At 37.5% G+C, this 14,070-nt stretch overlaps 1 protein-coding gene across 2 annotated transcripts in view; it reads left to right on the plus strand.

The window, feature by feature from the left end:
- Window positions 1–2,695: 2,695 nt before the first annotated feature.
- macrod2 (mono-ADP ribosylhydrolase 2) overlaps window positions 2,696–14,070 on the plus strand; it is a 357,104-nt gene continuing 345,729 nt past the window's right edge. For both annotated transcript variants that reach the window (XM_058651020.1, XM_058651021.1), the window contains exons 1-3: window positions 2,696–2,894; window positions 6,897–6,998; window positions 8,115–8,228. In XM_058651020.1, the coding sequence (XP_058507003.1) occupies window positions 2,858–2,894; window positions 6,897–6,998; window positions 8,115–8,228 (253 nt within the window). In that variant the 5' untranslated portion in view covers window positions 2,696–2,857. The remainder of the gene's footprint in view (window positions 2,895–6,896; window positions 6,999–8,114; window positions 8,229–14,070) is intronic.

Here is a 14,070-nt window from a genome sequence, read left to right on the forward strand (position 1 = left end):
AATGATCAAATAATTACAATATTTAGCAACTGCAATCTGAGAAAAACAACACTCCATGACATAATATCATTATCATAGTTAACTGTGCCAAATAAAATAAGCCTGTTGGAGCTATAGTTCAGATTTTCTTGTAACCTTCTCTGTACTATTGCGGTCTGGGTTTATATAATGTCATGTCACACAGAGTGAAGTTCTGGCAATAATTATTTACTTTCATGAATATCAATCTATTACATGTCTATTTTGGGTGTTAACTAACTGTGACAATAGCTTCAATTATGGTGCCAAAAGTGCCTGTAAACGTCAATAATTCATGTACTATGGGATTGGAGTTCCTGCTAGGTCATGGATATTTTTCATAATTTGAATGTGTGTAAGGAATAATAAGTGATATCCAAATACCCTTCTTAACTGGATGTCTGACTTTGTGTCTCCACTAAAATTTTGATGTGTACATGTGAATTTACAGTACAGAAACAACGCAGATGTAAATAATAAAATAGGTCATGGTTTGATCAATTCAGCTGTTTCTGCATTGGGGAGAAACAGCGGTTTCTGCAATGTTGGCTTACATGGTCATGTCTTCCTTAGTCACTTGAATTAAACAGAGCTACTTTAAAGATATCAGTAACACACATTCTTGAAAGATGAAAATATATGTGGAAGTTTTTATTGCGTGTTGAAACATAAAATCATCAGTGTATGCCTGTACATGTCCGATTCAGGCCTCTGGGTCCTTTGATTTGACTGGAGTACAGTAAACTTTGTAATAATATCAGAAAAAAAGATAGAAAAAAAGGTAGATTTGAATTTTTTTTTTACAACAGAATATATGGCTATAAACTATTTCTGTAATGAGAAGGGAATTTTATTTACATGATTAGTGCTGATTTCCAAGCCTCCTTCAACAAACTGCATGTGACAACCTACATCAGTTTCTTAAACTGCTGTTTATCATGTTGCAAGATTGACATCTAGTGGTTTGGTTTTAATAGTACAATGGAAAAAGTGCAATGACCACTTTACCTAAATGAAACCTTTGTTCAGATTATGAGAAGATAATTTATAGTGTGGTACCCACAAAGCGTGTATTTGCTCTGTTAATTAATAACGATAAATTATTTTAGATATTCCATTGTTATTTTATTTAATGTAATTGCAGTTTTGTAAACCCCATTTAGGTGGAAACTAATTAAAATAATACAAAGACTAATTATGATTTTTTTGTGCCAGATAAGGGCTGATTAATTTGTTTTAATTTCCTAAAAAAAAGGGTATCAGCTCATCGTGATAGCAATCTTTAATTTGACTACAGTATGGGATGTCTGGTAATGAACACTATATAAGAGAGTTTTGCCCATGGGGTCCAACATGTAATTTCTGCCCTTTTAAGAGAGGGTTTTAGATAAAATAAACCCAAATAATTAAAATCACATTTTCCATGTATAGTATACTTACAGTTTGTTGCCATACTTCTTGAAATCCAGTATTATGGAAACATTTTCAGTCAATTGTAGTGGCAGGACTGTCTCTGTGAATAAATCCCCATTTTGAAACTCTGGATCTGGATCAGAGCAAGTCTTGGATGAAAGACATTTTCCATTCGCAGATAATGTCAGCGGTTTAAGGAGCAGATGGGTCTGAATCGGAGCAAAGCTAACACAACAGATAACAGACGGTGGGCTCTGGAACCAGGCTCTCACATACTGTATGACAGCCTGACTTACTGGTCTGATCTTGTCTGTCCTGTGAGACACTGCCTTCTTCCACCATAACCAAAGACAGGTTACCATGCATCTATGTGTGCATTTGTGTTTATGGTCAAGTCTCAATGAGTAAAGTAATGAACAAATCACATCTGCAAGAATACTATAAATAATGATTCCATCATGAAGATTTGGCCAAATGCATCTAAATGTAACATACAGAGCGTAACAAACAACTCTTTAATAGCCTAAGCTCTCCTGAGCGATAGATATGACCACAGTATATCTGAGATTACTTTTATAGTTAATTTTTTTTTTTACGGTTTATGAAAAGTTAGTCCAGGTGGGATTTAATAAATGAATTTAACGTTGCCCTTGAACAGAGTGACCCAAAGTTGAAAGGTTTGAATGGCATTGTTAAAACATTAAAGTAAACAGAAGACAACATTTTGTCCTCATTAGTTACCATAAATAAATCACAACGATCTCAACATTGGTTAAAAATGACTTCCATTTTGGCCATAACTGAGAAGGCCTGTGTTTTTTTTTAGCACTGTGAGGACCACCTGCAATACCTCCAATGACCACCACACTATGGGAAGCGCTGCTTCATAATCACAAGTATAAATACTGTAAATATCATTAATATTATCACTATTATGCCTGTGTCCTACAATTTTCTATGAAACTGCATTAAAATTTCAATCATGCAAAGAAAAACAAATATAAATGCGTTGAAAGAGGTGCACATTTACAGAACTGCAAATGTTAAACTGGACTCTGCACTCGCAGTCAGCATCCGGCGCTACCAGCGTACTACAGCACACGCCAGGAGGACGACCCGCCGGATTCATCCAATCACGGCTCCCCAATCTGTGGCATTCATTTGATTGACAGAGCGCTGAGCCAACCATGTGCCCGTTTGCTGGTTTTCGCCACCCACTCACGTTGAGAGGATGTGTACACATAATCAATCACGGTAGGTTGAGCCGACTGAGGTTCACAGAAATTTGACAGCTTCACAGGTGATACAAGCGTCCGGAGGCTGTTTCACTTTCCCATTTCAGTTGTTTCCCGGGACACTGTTCTCTGTGAGCCTGGGGTTGCCACAGTCAAAAAACAACCACTCGAAGTCTTACCATTCCGGCAGCATGAGCAAAAAGAAAAAGGACTGGAAGACTGAAAAAGGTAAGGCTTGTTTTTTGGGGGGGATGAGGCTATCACAATCTCCATGGCAGACAGCATAAATCCTGACCATGCCAGGAGACTGACAGCCATTCTTTATGTTCCCATATATCTGCATTACAGTACGTGGTGCTACTTTCTCTCTCCGTGACTGTTCGATAATCCCACGCTGTGACTGTACAGATGTTGAAACATGTTAAGCTGCCATGATGAACGTTTCACATGTGCAACAATACTATCCACAGTGCCCTTTGCCTGCTTATTAGCTTGTATTTAAGGTGCTCAGAGAGCCATTATTTACCTGTCACACTAACCTGCTCCCAAGTAACATACCACATCATCCACCTGTGTGATACAGCAGCAGCATGAGCTCACTAAGTTGCCAACAGCCTTCTCTGTAACTAAGCGTTCCTACTGCCACACAGCACTCACATCTCTGTTTTACAGAGGAGCACGTTGGGAAACACGTTAAAATGTGTTTTGTTTTTTTGTAGATGGAAACTGAAAGTTGCATACAATGTCATAGAAATGAAACTTGTGTGTTTGACTTTAGCTTCCAAGGGAATACTAACAAATACCTCCACCTATAGTTTATAATGAGCAGGCAGGGAGACATAATGAGCATCATTCCTCAGCAGGTGCAGCTAATCACCTTGATTATCAATGGCTCCATGACATTAGTGCCGCCTTATCCAGGTTTGCCACTGGATAACCATGCACAACATAAGAGCCTTTTAGCTATTGGAATGCAGCCACACTTGTAGTGATTATTAAATATGTGCTTAGAAGGAAATATAGCCATGAGAGCAAAAGGTTAACCCATTGTTACATCAATTAATAACTGTGAGAAAGATTGAAACTTGAGGAAAAAGTTAGCAAAGTGTTGGAGGGATTACCTTTTTTATTTTGTGACTGTAGACACCTGGGTGAAAGCAGGTGGTGACATCACTCACTCACTCACTCACAATTTAAAATTTTAATTGTCTGAGTTATGTCATTAATTGTTGCTTCCAGATCATGTCAATGGACACAACGTTTGAGGAAAACAACACTTATTATTTTCTTTATTTAAACTGTAGCATTTAGTAAAAATTAAGTTCTTATAATTGATCATTACAGGCAAAAGCAACAAATTAAACTATTTCAAACATGTTTTCTCCCTATTAGCATAACCATGTGCAACTAACCTGTGTGGCAGGTAGGATACTAGTGAGAGGTCATGTGATCACGTAGGCCCACTGGGCTGCAGCAAGGAGGGCAAATGCTGCATGCATTCAGCTATAGCTGCAACTACCGATTATTTTCATAATTGATTAATCTGTCGATTATTTTCACGATTAATCGAGTAATCGTTTGGTCCCTAAAATATCAGAAAACGTTAAAAAGATGTTGATCGGTGTTTGTCAAACCTGGAAATGATGATGTTCTCGAATGTCTTGTTTTTGCCACAAACCAAAATAATTGAGTTTTATTTATTTTGTTGTCATATGGAGCAAAGAAACAAAGAAAATGTTCACATTTAAGAAGCTAAAACCATCGGGGCTTCAAACCGATTAATTGCTTATCAAAATAGGTGAGGATTAAATTAGTAATGGATTAATAAAAGAGTAATTGTTTCAGCTCTACATTCAGCAGATATGTTCATTTTAGTGCGTTTCATCAGTCAAAGTCCAATTAAATACTCGATAATGTCAATTTGCACATCTTAAACAACAATCATATTATCTAAGACGATGTATGTTGCTCACATATCAGTGGATCTTAAGATGAGTCATCTGGGAGGTGTTTGTAATCAAATGATAATAATAAAAAAATCTTAATATAACTTCAACTTTAATATAATTCTATAATTAAGTTGATGTCCTGGCACCATGTTTGCTGTCTAACTACTTTTTTCTTGGTGTTTGGGAAATGTATTATGATGGTCATTAAAATGATTTGAGTAAAGATAAATAAATAATCTTAGCTAGTTTTAGCTTGTGCCACTATGGAATTATATCAGCCATCCTTCTCGTATAAGTCCAAATGTAACAAAAGACATTCTAAAATAAAATAAATATTCAGTTTGTTTTATGTAGGGCTAGTGTTAATGGTTAAAGTATAATGCAGTGGATTATAATGTTATAATGTTGTACCACCAAAGTCATGTGACAGTAAAATCAGCCTTACTTTAAAATTGGTAAAATCATTCTCTTTCAAATAATCAAATGCATTCTTAAGTTGGATAGTTTTTCTAAACATTAAAAATGTGTTTTTATGTGACCGGTGTGGCCATCTCCTGTTTAGAATTTTAACTTATTTAGCTCAGTTTTGTTAAATTTTGGAGTTGGAGAACTATGTAATATATGTATATAATACATCGCAAAACGCTAAGCATCAAAGCCTAGACTTCACTATGTTGTAAAAGATCCTAGTTAAGTAAACTATCAGTCTGCTCTGGTGTGTTGTCCTATCCAGTTCACTTTAACTCGTCTACAGAGGGGACAGTGTAAAGACTACAGCTAAACTGTGCACTGGGGTATTGTGTGGCAAAGAGAGCACATCATTTTGATGAAGCTTGTTTTGTAGAACAGCCAAGTGCCTTCTGGAGAAACAGCAGCAAGATAAGGAGCTATTGCAGTAAGTGGAAATGAACTTGAGCCGTGTGACCACCTAATGCCAATAACTTATGTTGGAGATTGTTGTGTAACCCAATACCTAATAGTGTTGCAGACAAGACCAGTGCACTATACTGTATAATTTTGGTCTGGCTCTATTTTACAGATCAACAGTAAACCTTTGATTACTTAAAATGAGAACAGTGCATGGGCCACATGGTTGGCGTAGTGGTTAGCACTCTTGCCTTTGCAGCAAGAAGACCCGGGTTCAAGCGGGGCATGGGTTTGTGTGCGTGGGTTTTCTCTGGCTTTCTCCCATAGTCCAAAAACATGCAATATGAGGATTAGGCAAATTGGTCCACTCTGGTGGAGGATAAAGCGGTAGATAATGGATGGACCGAGAACAGTGCATTTAAGTAGTAAAATTTGGTGGGAATTGAAGAAATATAAATCACCACTTTTTTGCATTCTATAAAGATAAAGCCAATGGATAATGTGTGTGAGTTTGTTATATGTCAGTGTGTTATATTTTAGTTTCTCTGTATTCATACAAGGTACTGTTGGTCACCGAATAAGTTCAAGAGCAATCAATTTAAGTTATTTAGCAAACGTGCAATATTGTGCTTGGGTGAAGCAACACAAAGTTGTAACACTCACTGCAACCGAAGAGGACATTTTTATTCCAGCCAATTTAAACAACAGTCTGTTCCTCAAACTACAGCCAAATATGAGCAGCTAATGAGTGAAATCAGCAGGTGATGTCTGATTGGAATGAGACCCTGCAATTTTTTTGGGTCACTGTAACACATGACTGAGGATATTAATGTAGAAAGCAAGCAGGATAGATAGTAACTGTGTTCAAATGTCATGAATAGCAAGCAGCCACCTTTTTATTGAGTTGTACTGGATTAATGCATAAAATCTCTCCCAGCTCAATCTTTAATTGCTGATCCCAACTTAAACCACTGAAGCAAAAGAGGATTTAATATAGGCTCAAAGTAGAAAGGTGGACATAATCAAGGATTATTTCTTTAGAAATTAGACTAAGCGAGCCATGAAAGAGTGAAGAGCAGGGCATGACTGCTGTACCACTTGGGTGTTGGATTCTAGTTTGGAGCAAGATTTCAAGTTGTCAACTACTGCTGATATGGGTGGTGGTCAGTAAAAGAAGGATACAGAGACAGTCTGGTGTGACGACGAGACATTTCTTTTTAAACTATCGTTCCTTTAGGTTACTATTTAAGATAAATATTTGTGAATTTTCTTTGGAAATTCATTTTACACTTTTTATCATAGGTCTATGCGAGCACAAAGTGTAGTACCCCTCATTTCATATCTTGCATTTTCCCACTTTACTGTTGTGTACCTGAGCCATTTCACTGAAAATTTGTTGTCATTTTTTCCACAGAGAGACTGCTTCGTCTAGATTGTGAGGAGAGACGCAAGGAGTATCGTCGTCAAGACTTTATTTCTCTGGACAAGATTCCATCCTGGAGAGAGGAAAACAGAGGTGAGAGAGAAAGGGAGAGAGAGAGATGTGTCATTTTTAATATTTGGCCTATTTTTGTGTCTTAATCCACATTTCATATGATATTAGAATTCAAATTAACCACACTTAGAGTAAGGATCTCCATGCCTGGTCTGTAGAAGAAAAGTTAAGTGGCCAAATAAGGCTAATATTAATGTCAGATCTGGCTTCAATGAATGTAAAGCAATTCCCATATTTACACTGAAAATGAGGCAATCAACCCAGAGGACATAAGCACTGTCAAAATAAAGCACAAGATCAATTTATGGACAAATAGGATATATAGTCATCCTGAAAAACTTTTCAAAAACCAGTGCAATGCTATTCTTCAGACAATCTTGTATTAAAATTGTTAGTATGTGTAATGATTCAACTAAGTTGTGAGTTTTAATTTTAGAGTAAAAAACATCCTGTAACACAAGGACTGATGCAATTTGAAGAAGTTGAAAAGAAGTTTCTGGTCTCAAAAGACTCAATGTACTGTCCTGCATTTTTACAGAAGCTCACATATTACAATCACATGTTCCAATGCTGGTAGTTGATGTATGACATTTGTTGTATTTTCTTCTGCATTCAATTAAATCGGATGTAATGACTCCATATGACGGTGTAGGAGGCTCTTATTGCACATTTTCCTCAAGGCACTCAACAAAGTAGTTTTTAATAATGCTTGGTTGACGTGTCTGTAGAATACACATATAAATTACCATGTAGGAGTTTGTAAATTTAAATGTGCCCCATTAGTGAGAAACAGTATCTGGACTTGATAGGATAGTAAGTTTATGTATTGTAATGGATTTATTCTTTAATTGTCTGCCACTATATCCTCCATGAGGGTTGCCAGGTTGGAGCCAATCCCAGCTGACATAGGAGAAAGGCGGGGTACACTCAGGTCGCCAGTCCATCATAGAGCCAACATACAGAAATGAACAACCATTTACTCTCACACTCACACCTACAGTCAATTTAGAGTATCCACCATATGATTTCACAGGAAGCTACTAAAAGAGAACAAAAAGTGACACCCTGACATGTTCATCGCGTTCATTGCATTAATTCAACAACTGAAGAGATTTTTTTTTTTTTTTTTTTTTTTAGCCAATGACAAAGATGAAGGACAAGAGCTGAAAGGTGGAGGAGGACTGAGTGATAAAGTGTCTCTCTACAAAGGAGATATCACCGTGTTGGAGGTGGATGCCATCGTCAATGCTGGTAAGAATTTTGGCTGATAACATGTTCTCTATTTGCAGCTTCAAGGCAGTCAAGCTGTTAAGTTGTCCTTGGCTGCCCTCTACTGTTCAGATTTGGAAAGTGCCGGTTCATGAGGAATTGGACAAATAATGACTATGATTGAGATAAATGTTAAACTGAATTAGATTAATGTTAAGTTAAACACAAGGTCTTATTATTAGGATTGATCATTGAATTATTTCAATTTGTGCTTCTTTGCCATTCCACCTCTTTGGCCTACCCTGTGTGTAGAGCATAAGGTTAATGAATGGAATCATTTTAATTTGGTTCTGTTCATCAATTGTATGTTTGCTTTAATGACTGCTGGTGACATGCAGTGTTGCTGTCAGGGCAAAGTTGGCAAAAATCTCAGGATATAGAAGGAGAGAGAGATAACATAGAGATTTGTGCTACTGTTATGTAATTTTCTGCAGTTGGATCACAACCTACACACACCGTCAGAGGTGGTAAAATATTGCTTTACCTTTTGCCTCTGTGGCAGATTCTTAAGGCCATTTTGCAGCTACTGTATGGATTTGATAATCACAGATCGAAGCTGTATAAATCTATAAGGTAACATTATATTTAAACTCATGCATATCTCTGCTCTCTGCAGCTGTGTTTTGTTACTTTTCCTTCCTCATGCAGTATTTTAAAACACACAAAAACTCATTTCAGTCTACTGTCGGTAGGCATCTTGAGTGAAATCAAGGCTCTAATTTATGCAAGATTAATAGATGTGCCAAACAGACAGTTCCGTTGATTTTGGCTTTTGAATTTAATCTATTATATAAATACGCAGCCTGCTGTGGATTGGATAACTTGTTATTCTGAATCATTTTCAGCATCACATAAAAGACAAAGATGTCTAGTAGGACACCTAACAAGCACCTGGCACACCTAAATGTCATGGCAGTTGTCTTGCTTTATTAACATTTTGACCTTTTTGTGAATAAAGCACTTAGTAGTAGTAGTTATTGTGCAATTTGTTTGTTGTTTGTCTTGAGTCCTGTGATCAATCAGTCCGTTATCACTGAAGTCACTATACCATTCATGGCAAGAGTCAGCAAGAGCACATGCTCTTGTTATACTATGTGGCAGGCCCGAAACCTCCTCGATTGCACTTTCCACCCATTTTATTGCAGGCATATGCAGTATAAATCCACACTCTTTCATGTCGATACTTTAAATCAAGGTTGAGGCAGTTGGTAGTGTTTCTGTTGTGTTATAAGAGGAATTGGCATATAAGAATGGAAAGTAGGTTCAGGAGGGAACATTTGGTTTTAAATAGTTGAATACTATTGTAGCAAAGCCAAGCACTTCAGCTGTTAATGCTGCCAGACTTCCCATCTCTGATTCAGCTACAGTACATATTAACCAGGGGGCAATTTGTTCTGTTTAGCAGTCTGTCAGTGGGTCCAAAGGATGGAAAGAAATACTAAAGCCCCTGATATAATTTTCAGAAGGTCCCAGCAGTTGGCTCACATTAATTCTTGCATTCATCGCATTCATTGAAACATATTTTTTGTTCATTAAATGAAATGAAAACAGATTCAAATGTGTCTAAAATGTGATGGTTCACTTTGTTAGTTAGTTTTAATGAAATACAATATGATGATTTGGAAAAAATGTTTGCCCCTAAAACCTCTAGGATTTGGGTAACTCTGCTCATTGCCATGCTTTCTGGTCATTGTTATCAAAAGACTGGTTTTACAGAACGACACTGAGTTGTATCAATTGTGTTCCAAACTAATGGTTAAATAGGCAGTACATATTTTTGTGAGTAATGCAGTCCAAGCTGCATGTGAACAAACATTGCACATCTTGAGCAGTGTACATTATTGAGATCTTTGGATTGTTTGTTCAGCTTCTTTCCTTTCATCTATTCACTGCTTAACATCTTTAGCCTGCAGTACTTCCATTGTCTCATGCTGTTTTTCATTTAGTGTATGAAGTGTGGGGAAAAAAGCGTTAGACTTTACGTTAAGCTGTTAAACACAGAGGTCATGGATTATAATTGTACATATTCTAGGTTAATGTTTGGGTTGATGAGCCAAACACACATTCCAATTTGTGCAACACAATTTTTGTCATGACAGTGGCTGTATGCTACTGCAGGAGAAATGTCTTTACTTTTAGGGGAACGTGGACAGATTGGTACTGCTGTTATGGTGGCTGCCTATAGCTTTTAGAGGGTGTCAAGTTACTTTATGTCCTCCATTAAAGTTTAATTATTAGGCTCATTGAGTTTTTAATTCTTCCTTAATTCTGTTTGACTGGAGGTTGGACAGGAGGTGCTCAAACTGTCACCTGGGTGAGATGTTGGAGAGGGGCAGGACAGGAGCTGTGATGACAGTCGGTGAACTGCTGGGTTGGAGAGCAGGATGGCCATATCATGAGGAGGCACTTTGGCTGCAGCATTCATACCAGCAGATGGTTTAACTCGACTCACTGTTCAGAATGAGCTTGTTCTGTTCTGTCACTACTCTGCATTCACTGTTCGACCCTCTGTGCTCATGTACCCTCTCTCAACAAGTTTGAAAAGGAGAAGGCAACAGGGAAACTGTAACTGTTTGATTCCCTATGGAATACTTTGTGCCAAGATTCTTGTTCAGGGTGCATTATTCTCTTTTGTATAATAACTGCATGTGTTGTATGTTAATTATGTATATGCAACCGTTTTGACAAACACTCTTGATTACTAATTCATCAGCTCTAGTAACCACTGTTTTTTTTATTTATTAGACAATGATGAATGGAAAGAGATGCAATTCATAGAAGATTGCAGGGTTGCAATGGCAAAAGCAACATAACGTCTTCCATTCACTTTCATTTTGTGTGGACTGGAGTTCATGCAAGTGTCACCATGAGGTTGTTAAGATGGCAGTGAGAAGTGGAGAGGACTTTTCTAATCGTGATGACTGTGATATTTATGCAGATGAGTTGCCAATCCATTACCGACTGTAAACCTTTCCCACCTTTCTGTATTAGATCATTTTTACTGGCGTCAATTCATTGTGCACACGGAATCTGGTTATGTACACTATAAAAATCCTGAAGTGGTTTAGATGAGTGTGAGGAATGCAATTGGTATTCAGTTGAATGATATCACGTCTGCTGTAGTCATCATGGGTTTGGTGAGAGCAATGACCCTTGGTGAGCAGAATACCACAGTCCAATGGAGATTGATGGTTATAAGTGTTTTTTTTTTTTTTTGTTTTGTTTTCTTCAATATTCAGTTGATTCAGAGAGTATTTGCCCAAGGGCATACAGTCAGCACTGTTTACATTTATGTCAATTCATACATTTTGTCCAGGTCAGATATCTACATGTCCTAGTCCAGTCAATACTGATTAGAATACAGCATACATTAGAGTAAGTTAAAAATGTAGACGCACAAATGTTTTGCGGGTAATGATCATCTTTCTAACTTTAAGGTGCTTTTAATTGTCTTGTGATATCTGACAACATAGTCTCCTTTTTTTACTTTGTAAAAGCCAGTACTCACTGAAATTGATTTGCTGTTGATCCTCTGTAATCCTCAGTTAACCGCATCAGTCTAAAACATTGTTTGGCATTTTTTAACTCAAAAGTTGTCATGACTAAGACCAGATATGTAAAATTAATTTCCCATTGTGATTGATAAAGATGTTTGCTTTTGCCACCTACTGTTTGGGAATCTTGTCAGCAGCACAGACTCCTCACTTAGTTTTCTGTAAAGCCATTGATGTACTGCACAAGGCACTCGGCCCCTGGAGAGTCTGGCTCGATGGGTGCATTTGTTTCTCTGCAGATTCACACCCTGTTCTATAACCTACCTGATTGATGCAGCCATGTTCCCAGTGATATGACTGCAATTCAGACCCTCTCACACTCTCTCTCTGTTCTCTTTCACACCGCTACCAGTTGTATAAAAACAGGTAACACATACACACACATTTTGCCCCTAACCATCACAACTAAAAGACAACAATATTTACTTAAACCTAAATATGGCCATAAACCCAAGTCTTAAACCTAAAACTCCAATACACATGCACACTAGTATATTAAAAACCATGGCAGAGAAGTATAACTTGTGATTGTTGCACTATATATCTCAAAGAATGAAAATCAGTGCTTGAGAGAACTTGCTGCTCTGATGAACAGTGAAATGACTTCAGTGAGTGGCTTGCTTTGGGTCCTGCACTAAAAAGTCCAGTTAATCGTATCAGTTCTGTGAGTGATACAGGACGAGGACAGAGGTTTTCCCTGCTATAAGGGTGTATATGTGAACTGAGGTGACAAACCTGTTGAAGTGCCTCCTGTCGGTCCGATTTAAGCTTGATTTCTCTCCTCCCATCGTCCAGATTGTGAGCAGCCTGGCGGCACATATCGGTGTGTAGTCTATGCCTGAGTTGATTACCTAAATCCCTTTAGCCTTTGTCATGCCAGCATGACCAAATGGAAACACTTTTTCACAAGATGTGACTAATGGAAAGTAATCATGGGTGTTCTTGTTGTCCGTGGGTATTTATATGGGACTTATAACAATGTCTCCAATTGCTTGGACGACGAATGGTATGACTTTATTGACTGTTTGGAAGAGTGAGCCTCCCTTTCTTTTAAAATCACAAAAAAATTGACCCGGCTAAACCCTGACTCTCTATACAATGCTCTTACGTATTTAAAAACATACCACACACCGCCTAACAAAGGTATGTTTAGGCAGGGAAACTGAGAAATTGTTATTTCTCATAAAAGGGCTCTTCATTCAGGTCAGGTCCTCACTGGTCTACCTGATTGGCAGAGATGTTCATTGTTGTCAAGGTCAGAAAGTTGCTTTTGCCTTTTGTGTTTGTCTTCCTGCCCCCTTATGTTTCAGCTTTCCCTCCCTGACCTTGACACAATAATTTCCAAACACCCCGCCTTACGCTGCACACGCCAGATCCCATTCATCAGGCCTGTGAGTAATTGTGAGATCGTTCAGAGACGAAGCCTCTCACCAGCTTCTCTTGTCTGATGATCTTTGATACTAGTACTATACTAATACTAATCAAATATTACCACCACAAAATATCGCATTAATAGAAGGAATATGTAGTGATAACATTTTATCTATGTCCAAAAGGTCAAAGTCCACCTTTGCAGAGATAAAACTGCAAAAACATCTTTCTGGACATTATGAAACGCCTTTGGAAGCAGAGGAGGTGGTGGCAGTATTTCACATTTGATTGGATACTGAATTGATCACACAAATCCAGGGTGTCCACCTTGAAACTTTGATGATTGAAGATATTTAGTGCCTCTGGATTAAATGTGTCACATCCACATTTTAGATTGTGTAGCTCCTCTCCATAGACAATAGACTGGAGCACATAGACAAACACCAAAGCACTGATTAACAAATTCAAGTCAAATCAGTCTTTTACATTCCAAATAAAATAGTAAGATTTAGTCTTACTATTATAACTGTAATGTATAAAGTTTTTACTGACATGAATGTGAAATGCATCTTGACTGTCTAGAAAACATAAGTGAGGTAGTATGATTTTTATTTTACTTTTTGGTGAAAGCAATATTTGTAAATTAAAACAAATTTGCAAATGTACGGAGTAGTTGGCAGAATGAATACAATCCTGCTACATGCATACAGGATGAGGTGTGTGTAAAGTTTAAGGTTACAATCTCCACAACCAGGAGTATACAGCAAATAAAGCTTTAATTTAAAATAAAATATATATAACATGCAGAGCTCCAGATTAATGAATTCAATGCTCAAAAAGCTATTGTGTGTATTGACCTGTTGGGGGCACTGTGGCTCCATCTAATTATCACTCACAAC

The sequence above is a fragment of the Solea solea genome, chromosome 15, assembly GCF_958295425.1.
Source record: "Solea solea chromosome 15, fSolSol10.1, whole genome shotgun sequence".
Taxonomy (NCBI): Eukaryota; Metazoa; Chordata; class Actinopteri; order Pleuronectiformes; family Soleidae; genus Solea; species Solea solea.